The 25,226-nt window shown below is 41.8% G+C and overlaps 1 protein-coding gene across 5 annotated transcripts; it reads right to left on the bottom strand.

Annotated features, from left to right (window-relative positions):
* Positions 1 to 1,176: 1,176 nt before the first annotated feature.
* Positions 1,177 to 22,349, bottom strand: LOC136232738 (uncharacterized). Of its 5 annotated transcripts, XR_010690580.1 has the most exons (10): positions 22,155 to 22,332; positions 21,858 to 22,072; positions 21,729 to 21,775; positions 21,524 to 21,626; positions 13,667 to 14,062; positions 13,236 to 13,586; positions 2,634 to 2,778; positions 2,172 to 2,567; positions 1,751 to 2,101; positions 1,204 to 1,623 (listed from the first exon to the last, which is right to left on the bottom strand). XR_010690580.1 is itself a non-coding variant. In XM_066022119.1 (6 exons), exons 3-6 carry the CDS (start codon positions 21,758 to 21,760, stop codon positions 1,369 to 1,371), a joined length of 741 nt encoding a protein of 246 aa, XP_065878191.1. In that variant the 5' UTR covers positions 21,761 to 21,775; positions 21,858 to 22,072; positions 22,155 to 22,349; the 3' UTR covers positions 1,180 to 1,368. The 5 variants fall into 5 exon arrangements, 2 of the variants coding, with proteins under 2 accessions (XP_065878191.1, XP_065878190.1); XR_010690581.1 differs by lacking the exons at positions 13,236 to 13,586; positions 13,667 to 14,062 and having other exon boundaries at positions 1,177 to 1,623; positions 22,155 to 22,346; XM_066022119.1 differs by lacking the exons at positions 2,172 to 2,567; positions 2,634 to 2,778; positions 13,236 to 13,586; positions 13,667 to 14,062 and having other exon boundaries at positions 1,180 to 1,623; positions 22,155 to 22,349.
* Positions 22,350 to 25,226: the final 2,877 nt, after the last annotated feature.

Below are 25,226 nucleotides of genomic sequence, written 5' to 3'. Positions count from 1 at the left end.
AATCCACGGAGATTGTAGTCACCTTCCAGCCATGGAATTACATGTGTTAGCACCTATTTGGCCATTTGCGGCCTGGGGCATTGATATCATTGGTGAGGTAAGGCCTAATGCTTCGAATGGGCACAAGTTTATTGCAGTCGCCATCGATTACTTCACCAAGTGGGTAGAGGCAGAGTCGTTTAGCAAATTGGGATCCAAGCAGATGAGGAAGTTCATTGAGAAACACTTGATCACCAGGTTTGGAGTACCTCATCACATTATTACGGATAACGGGGTCCAGTTTCAGGGGGAAGTAAGAAGTCTCTTCCGAGAATATGGCATTGAACATCACAGGTCTTCTCCGTACCGTCCACAAGCTAATGGGGCAGTAGAAGCAGCTAATAAGAACCTTAAGAGAATTCTCATAAAAACGGTGGAATCACATCGGAATTGGCATGAGCAGCTCCCACTCGCGTTATGGGCTTATCGCACGACAGTTAGAACCTCAACTGGGGCAACACCATTCTCCTTGGTATACGGAACAGAAGCAGTCCTCCCGATTGAGATCGAAAAGCGATCGTTGAGAATCGCAGTGGAAGCAGAGATTCCCGAGACGGAATGGGTGAAGAAGCGATATGAGCAGTTGGCTTTGGTTGACGAGAAAAGGATGGAAGCCCTTTACCATGTGCAGCTATATCAGAGAAGGATGGCCCGAGCCTTCAACAAAAAGGTCAAGGCCAGCCCTATCAAATAGGGGGACATGGTGCTGAAACAGATCCGTGTGACGCACACCGACCCTAGGGGCAAGTTTAAGCCTAACTGGGAAGGGCTATTCTTCGTGAAGAAGATACTAAGCAAAGGAGCGGTGAAGTTAACTGCTATGGACGGCATGGAATTCTCCGAACCTACCAACCTGGATAGGCTTAAGAAATACTTTTCGTAAAAAAAAAAAGAAAAATTCCCGATAGGTTGAAAACCCGTAAAGGGCGGCCTATGCAACAATGAGGGACATCCCAGTGGGTGAAAACCCGAAAGGGCACTCATTTGAAAATTCCGGGATAGTAAAAGGAAAGGAGAAAAATCATCGGGATCCGAAAACCGAAAGGCGGGTCCTAGTAACAGTAGTTATAACTTGAGCAATTACAAAAACAATATATAAGAGGCTAAGTATTTCTGTTGTTTGTAAATAAATAAAGGCATGAATATATTTGACGAGAATGATTGGAATCATCATAATCTACTGAATGCATGGTAATATGAATCATGAGTTATACATTTCCTACCTTACTTTTCACAATAAAAAGCCTACATGCTATCCACCCCGCTCCCTATACATCAGATATACATCGGGGTAATCCTAATAAAAAAACTACTACAAAGCCATAAAGCCTAATAAGGAGGGATATCCCAGTAGTCCTCAAAATCCCTCAAGCGTGACGCCCGCTCTGCAGATAAGGCCTCCTCGGCAACTCGGAGTCTCTCCTCGGCGACTCGTGCTCTCTCCTCGACAGCAAGGCGACCCTCAGTCTCCCTCCGCATCACCTCCGACCAGTGGTCGTTCCGCTCTTGGTACACCTGGCCAACCCTGGCATCGGCCTCCCGCACCGACTCACTCCGTCTCCGCTCATGGGCGTGAAGATCGCTCTAAAAAGGGAACAAAAAAAAGAAGAAAAACAGATGTGAAAAAAAAAAAAAAGCAGCATAGGCAAGAACAGAAATCATACATACATGCATGCATTCCACTACACTAAAATAAGGCAATGATACATACCAGGTGGTCGGCACAGCGCAAGCTGAGGCGGTCTCTGAGGTAACCGGACAGCCCCACGTAGTCAGTACAAGTCTCTCTCGTAGTCTGAGAAGCGTCAGAAGGGTCAAATGGTACCCTCGATGTGAAGACGGGAGGAGCCATCTCGACACCCGCGTAGGCTACCCCGGACTCATCATAGCAAAGGGTCACGAAATCTCTCCCGTAGTCCGGAACGGGCACATCCAAAGAGAATCTCTCCGGTCGGGCAGCGCTGGAGGACTCGCCGACATAGTAGGGGGGCTCGCTCGCAGATGTCTGAGCCCGAGCGCCATCGAAGAAGTCTGACAAATGAGCACTCCTCCAGGACCCCTCCTGCAAATGAAAACACAATAAATACCGCTAGCTATCTCGTGAATAAAGGTAAATAGGCTGAACCACTCACCGGGACCTCCTCCTGACCGAAGACTGCCGCGACAGCCTCCCGCGAAAACACGTCTGCCACGGGATCCACATCCATCACCACCGCTGGGGCATCCCTCGCGCTCAACAAAGTCGATAGGTAAAGATCACGGCCACCGGCGTGAACCCACACCTCTCTACCCACGAACCGACGGGTCAAGTCCTGACGGATAACCGACAAGGGCATGGTCCGCACCGCGAACATGGAAACGGGGATCTCGCCCGGGGACCAGTGCGACGCTCTAATCCCGGTGATGCCCCGGTCGCCTAAGTACCAGGCCCGCACGCAAGGGCCGGTGAGCACGCACTGCTGCTCCTGGATCAAAGTCACGTACGCATAGTCGGGAGCGAAGTCAAGGTCGTCCCACCTAAACTTGATCTAAAAACACAAAGAAAAAGTCAGATCCAATCAAACAAGAATCTAGCACGACTAGAAGATATCTACCTGTCCCAACGTCCGCGAATCGATCCAATCCAGGAGCTGTGCCACCGTCGGTCTCTCCGCGACACCCAGATCGAACCTCCAGGACACTAGCTCCAGTGAGAAAATACAGATGTAGACACCGAGTCGGAGGACCTGTGACGAAAACCTGAAAACAAGACGGTTGAAGCGATTGATTCCGGAAGTTTCGAAAAAAATAAAATAAATAAGTTACAATGGGTCGCTGTTGTGATATGCGTAGTGCGAGTGCTTAGCGGCAGACTGCGAGTGGCGCGCGCTCGACGTCCGTTGGACGCACGAGCCCGGCGGCGCGGAGCGCGCGCTCGACAGCCACAGGGCGTGTGCGCCCGACGGCGCGAGACGCGCCCCGACAGGCGTCGGTCGAGCGCGCCCGGCAGCCGTTGGGCGAACGCCCAACGATCGTCGGGCGAGCGCCCAACATCGGTGGGGCGCGCGCCCAACGATCGTCGGGCGCGCGCCCAACGATCGTCGGGCGCGCGCCCAACGATCGTTGGGCGCGCGCCCGACGAATGTTGGGCGATAGCCCAACAGAGGTTGGGCGGCCGCCCAACCCCTTTGGGCGACGCCCGATCTTGCTCGGGCGTCACCCATTCCGTCCGGGGATCCAATGCCTATAAAAGGCACGGATCCCCATGCATTTGGAGAGGAGGATTTTTGGGGAGAGGAATTTCTCACTCTAACATTTTAGAGAGAGAAGTGACTTTTTTTTTGGGAAAAAACATTTTTTTTCCTAAAAATTCCGAATTTCCTAAAAGTTAAGATTTTACTAAAAACACAAAAAAATACCGGGAAAGCACGATTCGTGGAATCAACCGACTTCAATCGTCAATACCGAACTTAAGGTATTATCCGAGGACTAGACTCATTTTATTTTATTTAATTTATTTCTTTTCCTTTCTTTATTTTTATGTTATAATTTTATTTATTTAGCTATTTATTTATTTACCACGTTTTATTTAATTTTGCGTATTTATTTAATTTTCGTCTCGTGTTGAATAACATTTGGTTTTGTTTTAAAATAAAAACCTCGTTTTGATATCCCACTACGAACCGTGATCCGATAAAAAGGTAGTTCGGGTATTTAGAAGTTTCCATAGGATTACCCGTTACTATTTTTGATGTGATAAATGAATCAGTTCGTGTTTTCAAATCGCCATGATACGTGTCTAAATCCTAAAGTATGTAAAGAAAATGAAATGATGCGTTAATATATACTCTTGAGTCGACATACTAATTACCCTAAAACATCGAAACGATTTAAACTAAAGATGACTTAGTCATCTCGTATGAATGAACATGTGCGGCCCGCCTTGTCCCTTTCTGTGTCCCGACGAAGGCACATGTTCAGGAAATGCGTTACGACGTAAGCACGTATTAGTATGAATCGGTTTGGTGTTGAGGATAGTTATACTTCGATTCAAAAGTCTATATTAACAGTAGCCGTTATTCACATTCTTTAAATAAATTGGGATAAAACGAGATCATAACGAAACGAAAACGAAGAACATTTCTGTTTCGAACGACTCTGTCGTAACGTGAAAAGTTTCGCACGAGTAGCCCGTCCCTTCCGAATAAAAGACGAGCTTTTACGTTATGCCCCGTGTCGTTCTTAAAGAGAAATGGACGTGTCCGCAGAAGTGACTAAGAAAAGAAAAGCGAAAAATGAACTAAACGACCAAAATCATTCCGAATTTACGATATATGTCAATCCCGAGCGTAGTTAAAGAAAATAAACCAATGTCGTTGAATACGTGCCTCGAACGAGTGTATACCCCGTTTAAAATCACGAAGCCGAATTAAGTCAAACCATATAATTGCGCCATATGGACGAGACTGCGGATTTTGACTAACGACTCGATCATTTCGATCGTTACCAAAACTGCAAGAAATATGGCCCGATGTACGTGTTTGTTTAATTCGTGCCTAAAAGAGAACGGTGATATCCTCGCTTTGAATAAGCATGCGATTCAACGAAACGTTGATTTTCTATAACCACACTAAGATGATATATCCCGTGGATTGGGAAGAACAACGAACTGTTGCTAGCTGAAAGGTTACCGTGCGCTCAAAATAAGACTCGCCGTCTTTTCACGTAGCTAAAATGAGCAAACGGATCCTCGACGCTAAGAATAAACACGTTACGCGATGAGTCCGTTCCCTAAAATAAAATCCAAAAGTGATTCCATCACTAAATAAACACGTGGTTACGTCTCTCGATAGATCCAAAAGATCCCGTTGTAATCCAAAAATCGAGACACGAACCAGCGCGAACAAAAGGGAACGAGTCATTGACAATAACGAACGATTGGACTAGAAGAATAACTCGTACCACGTCTAAAAACTGAGATGCGCTCAAAGGGAGTCAAAACCCGAACTAATGCGTCTCACGAAAGGACGAAAGACGAGTTATTCCGAAAGGACAATCCAACTTGGTCGATTTCTTAGTCACTGAACACTGATGCGTCAAAAACGAACTGTGTTGTATGGTGAATGATTTATTTTTCCGCAATAATCGACGGCATCACGCGTCCCTTGGACCGCAATGTGAGCCCCAAACCAAAATCCTAGGAAAGAGACCTGGACCAACGAGTGTGTGGAGGAATAAGGGTGGAAGAGAGATGTTGTGATACGTGTAAATAGAACTAACGTTTGTTCTTCTTATCTTATAATCGTAAATAAATAAACGCACACACCACGAATCATGCATATAAAATCATGCATACATACTAATGGATACCGTTCGCGCAGACGTCATCATTAAGCGGTTGTGGTTTCGCGAGAGTAATCGGCTTGTCAGACAGTTTGATCAGCTACGAGTAGACAGTTCCGAATCAGTAGTTGTGGCTTCTGAATCATCTTCATCTGGGTATACTCAGTCTTCCGTCAATATGTCTGCGACCGACGAGAAAGTGGCTGAATTGGAAAATTCTGTGAACAATATCAATGATCAGCTGGCCGCAATCTTGGCCCAGCTAGCTGAGTTAGCACTGAAGGACAACAAGAGTGGTAGTAAGCGTGCTGAGAATGAGGTGAACGATGGCCCTCGCTTTGGGAATGAGGAGGATTATCAGGATTATGTCCAAAAACAGCTTGAGAAAGAGAAAGCTAAGGAAGAGGAGTGGAAGCAACACATCACACAGGAAGTGCAGGACTTGCGTGGAGGAAGTTCCGGAAGTCAGGACTTCTATAACTTGAAGAATTGTTTGTCGGCAACAGCTTTGCCTCTGAAATTTCGTCTCCCTGACATGAAAAAGTTCGATGGAACTGGAGATCCCACCGCTCACATGAATCAGTATGTTGCGGTGATGAAGCACACGATCCTGACTGAAGATCAGGTCTTAGGGTTGTTTAACACCTACCTAGAGGGGGCTGCCCTCACATGGTTTCATGCATTGCCGATGGTAACAAAGAGGGATTGGAGGGAATTAGCGAAGTCATTCATCGCTCAGTATAGCTTTAACACCATGCTGGAGGTCACTTTGAAAGAGTTAGAGAGCACTAAGCAACAGGCTGGGGAATCCTTTTCCGATTTTGTGAAAAGATGGAGGGCTAAGGCCGCAGTGATGAAACAAAAGCCGCTCGAGCAGGATCAGATCTGAATGGTGGTTGGCAACACTTTGCCATATATCAAGAATGAGTTGCGGTATATGCCATTTACTGATTTCAATCAGATGTATAGTTGTGCCTTGACTGTTGAAGGGGATGGAGAGCCGAAGAAAGCTCATACCAAGTGGACGAAGTCGGGATATAGTGCCGGAGGGCCTAGTGCGAGTACGGAATCCGCAGCAGTGAAAGTGGTTGATCTTAATGCTATTGAAAAGAGGCGGTTCGCCAAGTTCGATCAGACCTACGCGAAAGTTTTCGAGCGTCTGCAGAAAAAGGGATTGTTGAAGGCCTTTACCCCGTATAACAAAGCTCCACCTACTTCGCAGATACAGGCTAGAGGGTATTGTGAGTTCCATAGCAGTTATGGGCATACAATTGAGAATTGTGAGAGGCTGAAACACGAAATCCAGGATTTAATCGAGGAGAAAAAGATAGCTGATCCTTCGTCAGCGAACCCTTCCACTAGGCGTAATCCATTGCCTAATCATAGGGTAAGCATGATCGGAATTGGTCTGACAGAACGTGTAGTGATGGAATCCTTCGAAGAGAACGTAGAGGAGTTGCTGGATTCCGACGAAAGGAACAATGTAGGAAATGGTCTATATGTGTCCTTCCTTGGCGAGGAACAAGAGGATGAACCGATGGAAGAGGGATTGGATGGTGGAGCACCGTATGATGAAGATAGTGCCGAAGAGACCGGAGAAGGGTCGTCTCGAACTATTGTGCCTAATTTGGGCCTGTTTAGTGGAGGGGGAAATCCCGAGGTGCACTTGCGTGAATATATGCGCGATATGTTTGTTGAATCCTTCGGAGTGGATGAGATTGCTCAGTGGTTCCACCATTCTCTGATAGGCGAGCCTTTGGGGTGGTTTCACTCATTACCCGACTCTTGCAAGTATGATTGGGATCAATTGTCAGATCTATTTCTAGAAAAGTATCAAAGGGCTGAGGACAAGGCCGCGGAGCGCTTCGCAATGCAGATTGGACCTATCAAGCGTCCGTTGCCGAGGGTCAGTAAGTATAATGGCAACAAAGATCCGATGGAACACCTTCACTTCTACTTATCGGCCATGTCGCCCTTGGGTTTTAAAGAAGAAGAGATCACTAGCTTGTTTTGTAATTCGTTGATGGGTGAACCATTGATGTGGTATATGTCACTTCCGATGTATGTTAAGACCGATTGGGCGGCAATGACGAAGAGGTTTATCAAAGAGTATACGGTATGGATGTTAGCGGATCAAACCCCGGACTCCCCCTCTTATGAAACGCCCGAGGCAGTGTTGGCAATGCCTAGGTATGGTGGATACCAGGATCCTGTTGAGCATTCGAGGTTATTCCGCAACCATATGTACGACGCCGGATTCCCGCAATGTGAATTACATGAACATTTTCCGGAAACTTTAATGGGAGAAGCCTTGTTATGGCACCAGGGCCTATCAGAAGAAGAAATGGGTCATTGGATACCTCTTAGGAATGCTTTTGTGGCGAGATATGAGATGTATGTTCCATGGACGGGATCCCTGGAAGATCTGGATAGGATCAGGCAATTCCCCGAGAAACCATTCGTGGATTATGCTAGGAGGTGGAGGCACCGGTATGAACAGTGTAACGAAACAATGAGCAATAAGGTGCAGCTTATGTGCATACAACGAGGTGCTATTCCGTTGGCCGCAAGAAGGATGAGCAGAGTGTCCCTCCGTGACTATGATGAGTTGATAGGTTGGGCTTTGTATGGATCGGCGGATCCCTTTTACTTGAATCCGAATGTTCCTCACGTCATGGATTTAATGGTCGTGGACATTTGGGAGAGTTCTTCGGACGAGGAAGATGCCAATCAGAGGATTCCTATTAACATTTGGGACGAATCGGATGATGAGCCGGAAATCGCGGTAATGACGAGATCAGGTCGTGTGGCCGAGGGAAAGGCACCTATGATAGAAACTGGAGAAGGGTCGGCTCCTAAGCCCGATGACCAAGTTCTGGAGCAGTTGAAGAAGACACAAGCTAAGTCCACAGTCTGGGAAGTTCTATGCCATTCTAAGTACCATCGTGAGAACTTGATGAAAGAATTGCAGAATCTGGTTATCTCCACCGATACTGAGCCGGCAGCGCTAGTAGGGGCAATTATGGCCCGAAAGAAGACTGAGATCACATTTACTGACGAGGATCTCCCAGAAGAGGGGAAGGCTCACAATAAGCCTTTGTATATCCGAGCGAAAATTAACGGAAAGAAGACTAGTTGCGTGATGGTCGATGATGGATCGGCCATTAACGTTTGTCCTTTGAAACTCTTGTCGAAGTTGGGAGTGGAGAGAGGAGACCTGACAGCCTCTGAAACTGTGATTAAAGCGTATGATGACAGCCATAGGCACATTGAGGGAGTCTTCAAGGCCAAGTTGAAAGTAGGGCCGCATGAAGAAGAAACTGAGTTCACCGTGCTGGATATACCGGTAACCTTTGCTGTACTGTTGGGACGCCCTTGGTTCCATAAGTTGGGAGGTGTGCCCTCCACGCTCCACCAAATGATTAAATTCCCCTTCGGGGAGGAGATAGTGACAATCAGAGCTGAGAAATTGAGCTCGGTGGACTAGCACAGAAGGGAAGATTCTGCCGGGGTTCGAAATCTTCAATGATGTTGCCGACTGGGGCAAAGGAAAGGCGAGCTGCTTTGTCGAGGAGATTATGATGCTGGATTTGAATGCCGAGGAGTAAGTCATCACCATTGAAGCAACTGCAGGAGCGGGAGATGAGCCTAGTACCTCCAAAATTCATGAGAAGTCCGAAGACCCTGATGATGAAAATTGTATTACTGCTTTGTTTGAATCAGATGATGTAATCACCAATGCTATCAATGGAATGAATTCTGATTTTGCTTACTTGCTTGATGTTGATCATGATCATTCCATGCATTCTCATTCATATAACATGCCTACATTTGAAATCAATGCAATAGAAATGTCAACTTTCAATCTTGGTACGGATGAAAATCCTAAACTTATACAAATTGCTCAAGAATTAACTATTGAAGAGAGAAAAGAATTTGAGAGAATAATTAAAAAATACGAAATTGTATTCGCTTGGACATACGAAGACATGCCTGGAATTGATCAATCTATCGTAACTCACCGCATTCCAACTTACCCCGAAGCAAAGCCCGTAAAGCAGAAGCTCCGACGTATGAGACCCGAATGGGCAGATAAGATCAGAGAGGAGGTGAAGAAGCAGTTAGAAGCAGGATTTATCGAGGTGATCGACTATCCCCCTTGGGTCGCAAATGTGGTGCCAATCGCAAAAAAGGACGGCAAAGTAAGGATGTGCGTTGATTACAGAGATCTTAACAAGGCATGCCCCAAGGATGAGTTCGCATTGCCTCATATCGACGTATTGATCGACAGTGCAACGTCAAGCGTCTTACACACGAATGTGGACGGTTTCATGGGCTACATGCAAGTACAGATGGCCGAGAAACACAAAGCAAAAACCTCGTTCACAACCGAGTGGGGGACATACTGTTACAGAGTAATGCCGTTCGGTTTAAAAAATGCCGGGGCAACTTACCAGCGAATGGCCACAGCACTGTTCCATGATATGATACACAATGAGGTAGAAGTCTACGTGGACGACATGATGGTCAAATCGGAGACAAGCGAAGGGCATCTTGCCGCGCTCGAGAAGTTTTTGGCCCGAATTGCAGAATTCAAGCTAAGGTTAAACCCGAAGAAGTGCTTTTTCGGTGTTTCGTCGGGGAAAATCTTAGGCTATGTAATCGGAAATAAGGGAATCGAGGTGGATCCTGATAAAGTGAAGGCTATACAGGAGATGCCGGCGCCGAAGAATGAGAAGGAAGTGAGAGGGTTTCTAGGGCAGGTTCAGTATATCAGTCGGTTCATAGCGAGACTCACCGCAATCTGCGAGCCAATCTTTAAGTTATTAAGGAAAGACCAACCCGCTACTTGGAATGATAAGTGTCAGCAAGCTCTGGAGAGCGTCCGGAACTATTTGTCTAATCCGCCAGTGCTGAGACCGCCTAAACTGGGAAAGCCGCTTCTCCTCTACGTAGCAATTGAGGAGCGATCTATTGGGGCAATGTTGGCTCAAGAGGGAGACACCGGTGTGGAGCACGCGGTGTATTATCTGAGTAAAAAGTTCCTAGAGTACGAGCTCAAGTATAATATGATCGAAAAGACATGTGTGGCAGTAGTATGGTTGACAAAGAAACTACGGCACTATTTCCAATCATATAAAGTGATCATCATTTCTCGGATGGACCCCGTGAAGTATCTGTACCAAACTCCATCCTTGACAGGGAAGTTAGCCCGATGGTTGTTGCTTTTGTCCGAGTTTGACATTTAATATGTGACGAAGAAGGTTATCAAAGGGAGGGCCGTGGCAGAATTTCTGGCTAACCAACCCCTGAATGCAGAAGAGGAAGAAGTAAGCTATGACTTCCCCGATGAGCACTTGAACGCAATCGAAGTTATACCATGGAAAATGTTCTTCGACGGGACAGTTAATTCGAATGGAGCTGGAGTAGGAGTACTACTTACCTCACCAGAAGGAGAAAGAATCCCGATGGCCAAGAAGTTATCCTTCCCTCTCACCAATAATATGGCCGAATATGAAGCGTGCATTTATGGTTTAGAGTCATTAGCGGCACTGGGAGCGTCATATGTCGAAATTTGGGGTGACTCAAAGTTGATCATCGAACAGGCACAAGGAAACTAGGAGGTAAGAGAAGAAAGACTACGTCCGTACCTCGATCAGCTAGAAGGGTTGGCACAAAGATTCAAAGAATGCCGTTTCTATCATATTCCTCGAGCACAGAACCAGGCGGCGGATGCCTTGGCCACTTTGGTGTCAGTTTGGGACAACCCCCGGAACCTTGCCTCGAAACTGTTGGTATTGAGGAGATCTCACAAACCATGCTACGAGGACGTAATGCTGTTAGAGGCAGATGAAAAACCGTGGTATTTCGATATCGTGAACTTCATGAAAAATGGAACATATCCGGCAGAGTCAGAACCTAGGGATCAAGCTGTGATTAGAAGGCTAGCTCGTCAGTTCGTCATCCATAACGACTTGCTTTACAAAAGGCACATTGATGGGTTACAACTAAGGTGCTTGGATGCGGGAGAAGCCTGCGAGGCAATGGAATCAGTACATTCAGGAATTTGCGGGGCCCATATGGGAGGAGCAGTGTTAGCCAAGAAAATCATCAGACAAGGCTTCTATTGGCTCACCATGGAAAGAGATTGTAACGAGTATGCAAAGAAATGCCATGATTGTCAAATCCACGGCGATTGCAGTCATCTTCCGGCCATAGAACTACATGTGCTAGCACCTATTTGGCCATTCGCTGCTTGGGGCATTGACATCATCGGCGAAGTAAGGCCTAACGCTTCAAATGGATATAAGTTTATTGCTGTCGCCATCGATTATTTCACCAAGTGGGTAGAAGCAGAGTCGTTTAGCAAACTGGGATCCAAGCAGATGAGAAAGTTCATTGAAAAACACTTGATCACCAGGTTTGGAGTGCCTCATCACATGATTACGGATAACGGGATCCAGTTTCAGGGGGAAGTAAGGAATCTTTTCCGAGAATATGGCATTGAACATCACAGATCTTCTCCGTACCGTCCACAAGCTAATGGGGCAGTAGAAGCAGCTAATAAGAACCTTAAAAGGATTCTCGTAAAGACGGTGGAATCACATCGGAACTGGCATGAGCACCTCCCACTCGCGTTGTGGGCTTATCGCACGACAATCAGAACCTCGACTGGGACAATGTCATTCTCCTTGGTATACGGAACAGAAACAGTCCTGCCGATTGAGATCGAAAAGCGATCATTGAGAATCGCAGTGGAAGCAGAAATCCCCGAGACGGAATGGGTGAAGAGGCGATGTGAGCAGTTGGCTCTAGTTGACGAGAAAAGGATGGAAGCCCTTTACCACGTACAGTTATATCAAAGAATGATGGCTTGGGCCTTCAATAAAAAAGTCAAGACCAGCCCTATCAAAGAAGGAGATTTGGTGCTGAAACAGATCCGTGTGACGCACACCGACCCAAGGGGGAAGTTTAGGCCTAACTGGGAAGGGCCATTCGTCGTGAAGAAGATACTAAGCAAAGGAGCGGTGAAGTTAACTACAATGGACGGCATGGAATTCTCCGAACCTACCAACCTGGATAGGCTTAAGAAATACCAATGGGTGAAAACCCAAAAAGGCACTCATTTAAAAATTCCGGGATAGTAAAAGGAGAGGAGAAAAATCGTCGGGATCCGAAAACCGAAAGGCGGGTCCTGGTAACAATAGTTATGACTTGAGCAATTACCAAAAATAAGGTATAAGAGACTAAGTATTTCTGTTGTTTGTAAATAAATAAAGGCATGAATATATTTGACGAGAATGATTGGAATCATCATAATCTACTGAATGCATGGTAATATGAATCACGAGTTATACATTTCCTATCCTACTTTTCACAAAAAGCCTACCTACTATTCACCCCACTCCCTATACATCAGCTATACAGCGGGGAAACTCCAATAAAAGCTACAAAGCAATAATGAAAGCTACAAAGCAATACATAACGAGCCTAATACGGAGGGAAATCCCAATAGTCCTCAAAATCTCTCAAGTGCGATGCCCGCTCCGCAGATATTGCCTCCTCGGCAGCTCTCTCCTCGGCAGCGAGGCGTCCGATCGACTCATCGCGCGCCCACTCCTCGACGGCAAGGCGACCCTCGGTCTCCCGTCGCATCATCCCTGACCAGTGGTCATTTCTCTCCTGATACACCTGACCGACCCGGGCGTCGGCCTCCCGCACCAACTCGCTCTGCCTCCGCTCGTGGGCGTGCAGATCGCTCTAAAGCAAAAGAAAGGAAAAACAGATAAAAATAAGAAGCAGCGTAGGCACGAACATAAATCATACATACATGCATACATTCCACTACACTAAAGTAAAATAATGATACATACCAGGTGATCGGTGCAGCGCAAGCTGAGGCGATCTCGGAGATAACCAGACAGCCCCACGTAATTCGTGCAGGTCTCCCTCGTAGTCAGAGAAGCATCTGAGGGATCAAAGGGGACCCTCGAGGTGAAGATAGGAGGAACTGTCTCAAATCCCGCATAAGCTGCCCCGGACTCGTCATAACAAATCGTGGCAAAATCTCGCCCGTAGTCTGGTAGGGGCACACCTAGGAAAGACCTCTCCGGTCGGGCGGCGCTGGAGGACTCGCCGACATAGTAGGGCTGCTCGCACACAGGCGTCTGAGCTCGAGTGCCGTCAAAGAAATCGGATAAATGGGCACTCCTCCAAGATCCCTCCTGCAAAAAACACACAATAAAAACCTCTAAACATCTCATGAATGAAATGGTAAAATGAGAAAGGGGGCGGAACCACTTACCGGGACCTCCTCCTGACCAAAGACTGCCGCAACAGCCTCCTTCGAAAATACATCTGCCACCGGATCCACCTCCATCGCTGCCGCCGGGGCATCCCTCGCGCTTAGCAGAGTAGATAAGTAAAGCTCGCGGCCCCCGGCGTGAATCCACACTGCTCTACCAACAAACCGACGAGATAGGTCCCGACGAACGACCGATAGGGGCATGGTCCGCACCGCAAACATAGAGACGGGGATCTCACCCGGTGTCCAATGTGCGTCACTAACTCCGGTGATGCCTCGGTCCCCCAAATACCATGCCCGCACGCAGGGACCGGTGAGCACACACTGCTACTCCTGGATCATAGATACATACGTATAATCGGGACCGAAGTCGAGGTCGTCCCACCTGAACTTAATCTAAAAAATGCACAAAGAGAAAGTCAGAAAGACTCAAACAAAAATCTAGCACGACTAGGCAAAATCTACCTGTCTGAGGGTCAGCGAGTCGATCCAATCTAGGAGCCGCGGCACCATCCGACTCCTCTCGGCGCCCAAGTCAAAATCTCTCCATCGGGTCATGAAAGGCGGCCTCGGTACTCTCGGTCGAGGTCGAGACCGGCTGGGAAGGATGTGCCTCTCATACGCCCACACATGCGGTAAAAACAAGGACTAGGAGTGTGAAAAACGCGAAGAAGATAAAGACGGGCAAGTTAAGAAGGCGTCACGTACCAACAGAGCAAAGGTGTAACCACCGAAATCCTTGCGATTCCGGCAAGTCAGATCCAAAAACTTGTAGAGAAAGGCTAAGCCTGCCCCCGCCCAATCATAGGAAGCCGCCGCATCCAGATCGCTGAGTGCCTGAATGAGACCCGCGTGTACCTTCTCGCCCTTCGTGCGGAAAATCGTCTCACTCAGAGTATATACCAAGAAGCTACGAACCGCCAAGTCGGTATCGTCGGTCTCACAAAAATCTCGCCGACTCAAAAGGCTCGCGGTGGAAATAAACTTCGCCGGAGTAGCTTTGGCGCATGGGCGAACCCCCGATCCAATCAAGGCAGCGAGCCTAGCACGATCGACCCGTGGTCGCATCATATCGAAATAAAAGGAAACGGGAGTGCTGCTCCCTCGCAACCCTTTCAGCAGTGAAAAATCCTTGGGCGAGATGGTCATCTCCCCGAAAGAAAGGTGGAAAGTGTGGGTCGAGTCATCCCACCGCTCACATCATATCGAAATAAAAGGAAACGGGAGTGCTGCTCCCTCGCAACCCTGTCAGCAGTGAAAAATCCCTGGGCGAGATGGTCATCTCTCCGAAAGAAAGGTGGAAAGTGTGGGTCGAGTCAACCCACCGCTCACATAAGGCCCGTAGGCCAAAACGATCACATACCCCGTTGGTGCGGGGCAACGCTGCAATAAAAGGCTCGAAGCCCAACTCGCGCACGCGGGCTCTTGCCGCAGCGCCCAGCCTAGCATACCACGAGTGAATCTCGGCGGTGGTCCCAGAAATCTCAATAAACTAGAAAGAACAAGACAAGAAAATTTAAATACAGTTCCTAAAGCATGCAATTAGTGAGGACGCGTTAAGACTAGGCATTCTTTCATTATCTAACCTAGAGACATCTGGTCAATTAGGGCCAACTTTCTGTAAAAGTCTCTCCTTTAGGGTCGCTCATGTAAGGTTTAGTTAATTCTTTAATCCACTCTCGTCCGCATTGACAAGGAGCATAGGTTAAGTTTATTATTCATGTGCATTAGTTAAGTTTTCACTATTCACGTTTTTTTACTATTCACGTTTTTTACTATTCACGTGCATTAGTTAAGTTTTCACTATTCACGTTTCTACTATTCACGTGCACTATTCACGTTTTTACTGTGAACGTGCATTAGTTAAGTTCTCACTATTCACGTTATTTTTACTGTTAGCATGCACAAATTCGTAGGATTACTATTCGCATGCATATAGCGCGCATTCTTACTCAGGCTAGGGTCCGTAAGAAGAACATCCACCGACGGCCGATTCAGAGGCGAGGCTGGAAAGAATCGGAGAACGACACCGGAACGCGCAGCGCGAAGGTCAGGTATTCTTCCTTCTACTCTTTACGTGTCTTTTACTTTTATATGTTTTACATTGCATGTGTTGCGTTAGCAAAAAAACGTTTTCAAAACACACACATCACAGTCAAAATAGGAAAGTAGGGGCAACTGTAGACACCGAGTCGGAGGACCTGTGACGAAAACCTGTAAACAAGACGGTTGAAACGGTTGATTCCGGAAGTTTTAAAAACAAAAAAATAATATATAATAAGGAAGGAGAAGTTGCGATGGTTCGAGGTCGTCGATTGGGCGGCTCGCGAGTGCTCAGCGGCGCAGTGCGAGCGCCTAGCGGCAGCTGACGCGCGTCCAACGATGGTCGGATGCCCGCCCGACAGCACGGGGCGCACGCTCGACGTCCGCTGGACGCACGCGTCCGACTTCGAGTGGCGCGCGCTCGACGTCCGTTGGACGCACGAGCCCGGCGGTGCGGAGCGCGCGCTCGACAGCCACAGGGCGTGTGCGCCCGACGGCGCGAGACGCGCCCCGGCAGCCGTTGGGCGAACGCCCAACGATCGTCGGGCGAGCGCCCAACGTCGGTGGGGCGCGCGCCCAACGATTGTTGGGCGGCCGCCCAACAATCTTGGGCGGCCGCCCAACTATTGTTGGGCGATCGCCCAACAATGTTGGGCGATAGCCCAACAGAGGTTGGGCGGCCGCCCAACCCCTTTGGGCGACGCCCGATCTTGCTCGGGCGTCGCCCATTCCGTCCGGGGATCCAATGCCTATAAAAGGCACGGATCCCCATGCATTTGGAGAGGAGGATTTTTTGGGAGAGGAATTTCTCACTCTAACATTTTAGAGAGAGAAGTGACTTTTTTTTTGGGAAAAAACATTTTTTTTCCTAAAAATTCCGAATTTTCTAAAAGTTAAGATTTTACTAAAAACACAAAAAAATATCGGGAAAGCACGATTCGTGGAATCAACCGACTTCAATCGTCAATACCGAACTTAAGGTATTATCCGAGGACTAGACTCGTTTTATTTTATTTAATTTATTTCTTTTCTTTTATTTATTTTTATGTTATAATTTTATTTATTTAGCTATTTATTTATTTACCACGTTTTATTTAATTTTGCGTATTTATTTAATTTTCGTCTCGTGTTGAATAAAATTTGGTTTTGTTTTAAAATAAAAACCTCGTTTTGATATCCCAATACGAACCGTGATCCGATAAAAAGGTAGTTCGGGTGTTAAAAGACGTTGTAATTATAAGTTTCTTAAAAAAGAAATTTCCAAATAACGTTTTAAAATAAAAACGTCGTTTTAGGAACTTCCGTTATTGACTATGATCCATTTTTGGTAGTTCGGAAATCCAAAACGATTGAATTAGACTTAATTTAAAGCTTTCGAATAAATCTGAAAATAATTGGAGTGCTGCTGTAATTTGCGTTTTCTGTCAGTAATTGCTGATTACCGACGGATTTTCCGTCAGTAAATCTGCTGGAATGTAAAAAAATGCTGTTTTGGTCCCTCTTTCTCAACTTTTAAGCTTTTAATCCTTTGTACATATATGTACATTTATGTAATAAATGTTTTCAAACTATTTTTGGATAGTTGGTACATATAGTTATTTAGGATATTTATATATCATTTTTTGATTTAATCTAATATAAGTATACGTATATATATATTTTCTTTTTGCTTTATTTAAATGATAATGGATTTTATTTAGAATGTTATTTACTTGGTGTTTTGGAAGTAATTAATTAGTAGATATTTTGTGGATAATGGGTTTTATTTTGATATTTAAACTACATTATGTATATATATGTATATAGTTTTTGGGCTATTCGGGTTATACTAGTTATTATTAGGTGAAACTATTTTGGGGATAAATGTTATTTTCTTATTTAGGAGTTTTATCTATTATTTTCACATGTTTAAAGTAAAAATGTATTATATTTAGTATTTTTATTATCATTTCTTATATGTTTATTACATAGTATCTTTTCACTTATCATTATTTTCTCTATAAATATTTCATGGGTTTTTTAGCTAAAATGTATATAATATGTCTATATTATTTTCTTTATTCTTTGGACATTTATGGGTCCATATTTCAAATGGGCTCTATTTAGAGTGAATTTTGATTTAATATGTTTATTGTTGTAATTATGACAAGTAAAGAGTCCATTGAGTCAAAAGGGGGAAATAAATCACCAAAAAGAGTTTTCAATTTGATTATTAAAACTAAAAGCTTTTCTAGAGGTTCTCAAAGTGCAAATAATATTTTCTTGACATCTTTAGATCATTTCCAAAACATCACGTTTTAAAACCTTAGTCCGTTCCAACGTCGGATTAAGCGAACCTTGTAATTAAAATCGTTTTCATTGTAAATAATGAAGTTTTGAATCGTTTTCTTAAAGGATTTGTACAAAATAAAATTGACTTGTATGTTTAACCACGTTTTCTTATCAAAGGCTTTTATCCCAACATTTTCAACGCCCGAGTCGTTCCAACGGCGATTCGAGTGAACATCATTAAACGGGGTTTTGAAACGTACCTGAATCGTTCCAACGGCGATTAAGGTACGAACCATGTAAATAAACTCGTTTTGGGGAAGTGAATTAGTATAGAATTAGTATGTGACACGAAGCATAAATCACGTTACAAATAAATCAATTCTTCCTTCTCCCCCTCTCTTTCCTATGTATATTGAACTGATGTAAATGGGTGATTCTTTACTAAAATGGCTTTTCAATAATGTATGCTCAAAACGGTTTTCAAAACGAGAAAGAAAAGGTTTCAAATGAATTTTAAACTTAAAGAAATATACGATTAGTCCGTTATCGCCTAACATGCTGAGTAGGAGGCCGGTGGTTCATAACCGGGCGATGTCGGGGTGCCTAGTAGCCTTTTTCCGGAAAGGAGCTAGCCTTCTCGGCTCGTACCTAAGTTTCCCGAACCCACACCGGTCTCCCGCAAGGGATCGGTGTCCATTTTCCCATTCGTGGGTGGCGACTCTTCCATATCTCCGAGCTCCGGTCCTGCCGAGCAGCTTGATTCCACGATTGGTTGCTTTCGGCGCCAATCACCGCTTACGTCGCCATGAGGTGTCCACCCCCCGATCCGCCCGGGAGATTAGGCCGCGGCACCTCGTCTAACAGCTGTGTGCACGGTCATGATACGAAAGGAGGATGGCCAGCAGTTTCCGATTTATTATGTGAGCAAGGTTCTGAAAGACGCCGAAACCAGATATTCTAAGCTTGATAAAATGGCGTTGGCTGTTGTCACCACAGCAATCCGCCTTAGACCATATTTTCAGGCGCATACTGTGGTGGTTCGAACGAATATACCGATGAGAAAGGTGTTGCAGAAGCCAGACACTTCTGGAAGGTTGATGGAATGGGCAATCCGCCTTGGTGAATTCGATGTGAGATATGAAAGCATGTCAGCTTTAAAGAGTCAGGTCCTGGCAGACTTTGTAAAAATTTATTCTTTACATATGCATACATGTAAAAGATGATTTTTATGTCTTTCTCGGAGTTAATTATTTTTGCACACATTCGCGTGGAAATTAATTCAACCCGGTAAGTATATGTCTCGACTCGGTATATACATCACTCGAAAGCCAAATTGAACTAAAACTATGTGACTGGGTCATATGGACGAGATTGTGCCTTTGTCTAGTAGCTCAGTCATTCCGACTATTACCAAAATGCACAAGAAATATGGCCCAACTCACGGACGTTTTTGTTTGATTTGCGTTTGATAATAACGACAACTATAGCCCATTTCAGTAAACATAGAAATAAACGGATGTCGATTTAAGTCATAAATGAAACGTAAATGATATTCCACAAAATACGGAATTTTCTGGTAATTCGTCACCTTCCTAAAAGGTTATTTTTCATGTACATTAATATTTATTTATTTATTCTCCTACAAATTCATCTTCCCAAAGTTTTATCTTTTATGTAAAAATTTACATTCCTAAAGGTTTATTTTTCATACACAGAATAATCAAATAAATATAATAAATATTTATCTAAGAGTTCAAAAGCTTTAGAACCTAATGTATTATTATAGAACTAACTTCGGAAAAATTAAACGTAAGCTTTTTTTTATTATTACCTCGTCGATTCAACCAATTTTCAAAATGGGTCCAGAGGAATAAAAAAATAAAATATAAGGGTTAAAGGTTCAACCAGTTTCCATAAAATCATGTAAGAAATAATATTTTATCACATTTTAACTCATAACAAAGTTAATAAAAAAAAACCTATGATCTTAGAGGTCATGGGTTCGAATCACATGAGCTGTGATGGGTTGAGGGTTTTCTTTATCTCTAATGTAATTTTCTTTTGTTTAATATAAGTGCATAGCGCACAGCTTTTAAAGAAAAAAAAATTAAAAATATCAACTTTATAAATTCTGATGAATTAAAAATATAATAAAATCCAATGGATATAAAAACTAAAAACTATAAAATACAAATCTTTTAAAACTAAATAGTTATTATTATTATTATTATTATTATTATTAAGGTAAATAATTATAAGATTTCTGTACTTTTATCTAACATACTAGTAAATGTATCATGCTATTACAAGGTACTTAAGTTTTATCGTAATTAACTCTTTAGGTCATCCATTATCATTTTCAAATTACCCATAGTTATATAAATAAAAACTAATCTTTTACTTTCAAATGTAATCAAAATAGCTTTAATGAAATTTGTAAAATAGTTATTTTTTCTATTTTTGTACTTTTTAACATATTTTTTCTCATTTTTACTGAGAAATTCTACGTTACTAAATAAAACTTCTATTATTATATAAAAATTAATATATTAATTACTTAATATTTAAGATATTATTATTATGAGAAAAAAATATATAATACCAAAAATGTGTTTTATTATGAAAACATAATTTAAGGGGTAAAAAAGTATTTTAAATTCTATTTAGTCAAATTTATTCATTGATTTAAGCATAAAGCCATTTCCAAAGGAACAAAACTTTAAGGCAAAAATGCCAAAGGGCAAGATGGTACTAACATCTTGCCCTTGATAATTTTTGACACATGGTAAATTATTATTTTTTATTTAATTTAAAAATATTATTTTGCTTTGTATTTATTTTATTTATAAGTTATTTATATTTTTAAGCTTAGTATTATTTAATTTTTGTTATATTTTTAATTTTTAAGTTTCTGATTCATTCAAACTTAACCTTTTTTTGTGTTTATTAATTTAAAATTAAAAAAACTAGAGTTGATTAATAACAATGAATATAAGTTTAAGTTTTAACAATATAAACGGAAACAATGTTCTTTCCTTAATTAATTATTTAAGTTTTAATAGCATTTTTATTTTTATTTTTATAATTATAATTAATTTTTATTTTTAATATATGTTAGTTGAGTAGACTAGATTTGGGAAGTAGGTTTTTTAAGGGGAAATTATGGAGAAACTCATCTTTTAAAAACTATTTACAACCATGTCAAATTCATCTTTCTACTATTATAGGGTTTATAATTTATGAATTGGAGTCTAAAATTTTTAAATTATGGTGTAAAATCATAATATATATAGAGAATAATGACATATTAAGAATTAAATTTAGTAATATAATTTAATTATAAATTTATATTTATATATTCATGTATTTGACTTTTTTTTTTTTTTAACTCAGCTCCAACCGATAACAGGTCTAGTTAAAACCAATATAATAAAATAAAACATTAACATAAAATGAAAATGGAGAAGTGAACCAACAGACATTTCTATAAAACGTAATAAACTATAATATAAGAATTTGTATAAAAAAAAGAAAAACACCTACCAAATTTTCCAAGACTCTTCCAAGACTCGCAGTTCCAACTTTATCCATGAAAATGTCGAGATTTTTCGTCTTTGATCTAAAATACTTGTACATCCTTTCAGATCTACAACACCAAAAGGTAATGCAACTAATTAGTTTCAATAACACAAAGAGCTAACCAATCGAAGCAAAAAGATGCAGAATAGTGCGTGGATGGTCACCGTACTTTAGATCCGCGTTCCGGTTCATAGAAAGCATCTCCAGTAACGCGATCTGAAAATTTCCATAAAATAGAACAGAAAATTAAAACAGATGCAAGTGAATGGAAGAAGTGAGATACAGGAATTGAAATTACCGATTCTAAGGAAGAGCAGTTGCGGAAAGAGCACTAGAGGAAGTTGCTACAATGAAACAACGGAACCAGAAATCAAAGAGAATAGAAAATCGGAGACTGAGTTAACTCGACAAGGGAGCAGCAAACAGAGTATAAGGCTGCGTTAACTCAGCAAGTTCTGATATCTAAAATAGATCTGTGTTCCGGTTCACAGAAAGTGTCTCCATTAACGTAATCTGAAAATTTCCATAAAATAGAACACAAAATTAAAAATAATCCAAGTAAATGGAAGAAGGGAGAAACAGGAATAGAAATTACCGATTTTAAAGAAGAGCAGTTGCTGAAAGATCACCAAAAGAAGTTGCTACGGTGAGAAAACGGAACCAGAGATCGAAGAGAACAGAAAATGGGAGACTGAGTTAACTCAGTAAGTTTTAATATTAAATAAAAGAGATGGAGAGAGCAGCTAAGAGAGAAGAGTAGGTTGTGATATAATTTTAAATAGACAGAAAGTGGTGGAATAAGCATAATGTCAATGTCACACTAAACTTTCGCTACTTTATCTTAAATTTAAGCTTTATCCTTAGGTAAATTACACCGATGGCCACTGAGCTTTATCCATTTTCACATTATGACCACTGAACTTTATTTGTTCTCGGTATAACTTCTGAACTTTACATTTTTTAACACCGGTAGCTACTTGACGCCTCAAAACGACCGTTGACCGTTAAAAATAAAAAATCAAAAGCATCAATGATATTATAAGTAACTTTAATTCTTAAAAAATTTCATTTTAAGGCCATTTAGGTGTTGTTTGGTTAGGAGGGAGAAAGCGAATTTTTAGAGAAAGAAAGCTCCAAAAATTGTGATTTTCGAAAATAAAAAAAATATGATTTCATGGTATATGTCGTTCTGAACAACTTTAATTTTTTAATTGTATTTTCATTTTGAGATCGTTAAATATCGTTAACAGTCATTTTGAGAAGTTAGTTAAAATTGAGTAACCACCAATATTAAAAAGTATAAAATTTAATAGTCATACTGGGAAGAAATGAAGTTTCAATAACTATAATGCCAAAATGGATAAAGTTCAATGGCCATGAATGTAATTTACCCCTTTATCCTTTGTACAATGCACCGAAAGTAAAAAATGAGCAGGCTAGAACATGATGGGAGATGATGGAACTTTGTTTTGTATTATAGTGTCACGAAAAGTAAAAAAAAAATAAAGCTGGTCAATGATACTGCCACAAGCCAAGAATTGTACAAAATTGAAATTAAAGCTGGTCATCTTTATAGGTAAATTATACTATCAAAGGTCACTAGATTTATTTTGTTTAATTACGTTGTCTTTCGTTTTATCAAAAATAAAATAAAAAATTGCGTTCTCTTTTATTTTCGTAAAGGTAAATTATTAGGGCTGTCAATATGGGTTACAACACGATAATATGATTCGCATAACACGGAAATTAAACGAATTAGGGTTGAGATAAATGGGTTTGGGTCATAAATGGGTCAACACGCCTAACCCGTAAAATAAATGGGTCGGGTCACGGGTTGACTCGCGAATTCGTTGTAACCCGTATAATTTAAATGAGTCTATGGGTCGTGTCAACTCAATCCGCGAACCCATATAACCCATCTAACTCATATATCATGTAAATATAAAAAAGCTTTATGGATATTAAAGTAATTTTAATTTTTAATCCTAATATATATATATAGATTACAGAACACGTTAGGTTTCCAACTTTCTTTCCCTAACAATTCGTGCTGCCTGCCTCTCTTTATTGACATTTGGTGAACGCTTCAGTCTCCATCCACAAGTGAGTCTTTTGTTGATATAATTTTTCACTTAAATTGTCCTTTGCCTCTTGTTTCTGTCCATGAGATTCAGCTTCAGTCGGTTACACTCATTTATCCCAAACTGCAAGCCTAAGAAATTCTAGGAAATTAGGTATTGATTTTGAGAGACCATGAGATTTGACGGCTTTTGTACTCTAGTAGACTGTTAGTAGTTCTTTTTTCTAGGATAGTGAATGCTTTCCTTTAATCTAGAACCCAAGTAGTTGCTTTTAATATGCTTTATTCCTTTGGTATATAAAATAATAAATAATAGGCTATCAATCTAAACCAGGTTAATTATTGTCTCTAAATTTTTGTTTCTTATTATAAAAGTTTTTAAACTTTTCTTTATATTAAAATTAGATTCATGATGGTGTAGTGTAGTAGGCTATAACTACACAAAAAAAATTCATGGATTACCCAACGAAATACACATTAAAAATCAAAGATCATCTATGCTAAAAAAATCCAGAAGCTTGAACCTAACTTCTATTTGTTCTTGTTTCGATCTCAAAGGCATGAATTTCATAATCAATTGAATTGATAGTAATCAAATTGGTAACCTAGGTAGTTGTTTTGCTTCTTCTTTTTTATTATTATTATCGTGGTTCCTATTCTTTGTTTGGCTAGCTTCAAATTATATACTGAATTTATTTGTTTCGTTTTTTTAGTTTCTCATTATTTTTACACTTTGTTCACGATACTGGATTAGTAAAGTGAGAATGATAGAAAATTATATTTTGCAGATGATTAGTACTACCCAAGTTTTGTTAGTTTGTATTGGATTTTTTTTTTTTTTGTAATAATGCTAAAATTTCATTAAATAAGAAGATTGATAGTACATCAGAAAAGCAGTAAGGTACAAAACCTCACATAAGTATAGGCTATGCCTAATACATGATCCACTAAGGCAATAACATGACTACAAAAAGCAGAAAAACCCATAAAAGGCACAACTAACATAAACAACAACAGATAAATCATATATTTCTCGAAACTCCAATTTCGCAGAAAAGCAGTTGTTGTCCAATCTCCAATACTAGAACCATTCTGAACCTTCGGATCTGAGTCCTTTCTTTCGCAATCCCGTAGATCAAGTGATCTACGGATAAGATGTACCTTTTCCGCTCTTGCTAAACCAGAAAAGGTTACAAATGAAAAGATTGAGAACAACAGATGCAGTTCAAACGGGGTCAGAAATCCGAAAAAAAATATGAAATCCAACTCGATGAGAAACTATCAAAGCAAAAACGAAAAAAACATAAAAGAAGAGGGAGGAGGAAGAAGGAAGACAAGCTTCCTTCTTCCTCCTCAAAGATTTAGGAACAGATGAAGGAAAGAACAAGTAGATTTACAAAGAAAGGGGGTGAAAGAGGAAAAAAGGAAAATGGAAAGAGAAGGAAAGAAGGGGGCGGCGGCGAAAGATCTGGGAAGGGTGTAGAGAGAAGGCACACCTTCTCTCACTAGGGTTGTTTTCTAGTTTGTATTGGATTTTATTTTTTCATTTGCATGTTTTTATTTTCTTTTTCATTTTGTTTAGTTGAA

Source organism: Euphorbia lathyris, chromosome 6, assembly GCF_963576675.1.
Source record: "Euphorbia lathyris chromosome 6, ddEupLath1.1, whole genome shotgun sequence".
Lineage (NCBI taxonomy): Eukaryota > Viridiplantae > Streptophyta > Magnoliopsida > Malpighiales > Euphorbiaceae > Euphorbia > Euphorbia lathyris.
Note: the sequence above shows the minus strand (reverse complement) of the source record. Positions and strands in the feature narration are given on the sequence as shown.

Excerpts from the sequence above, each read along its gene's own strand:
- LOC136232738 (XM_066022118.1), bottom strand. The coding sequence starts at position 21,760 with ATGCTTTCTATGAACCGGAACGCGGATCTAAA. Across the intron at positions 13,587-21,523 it reads GAAGAGTCTTGGAAAATTTG|GAGGGATCTTGGAGGAGTGC; the intron begins GTAGGTGTTTTT and ends TGTTTTTTGCAG. Across the intron at positions 13,123-13,235 it reads TGCGCTGCACCGATCACCTG|AGCGATCTGCACGCCCACGA; the intron begins GTATGTATCATT and ends CTTTTGCTTTAG.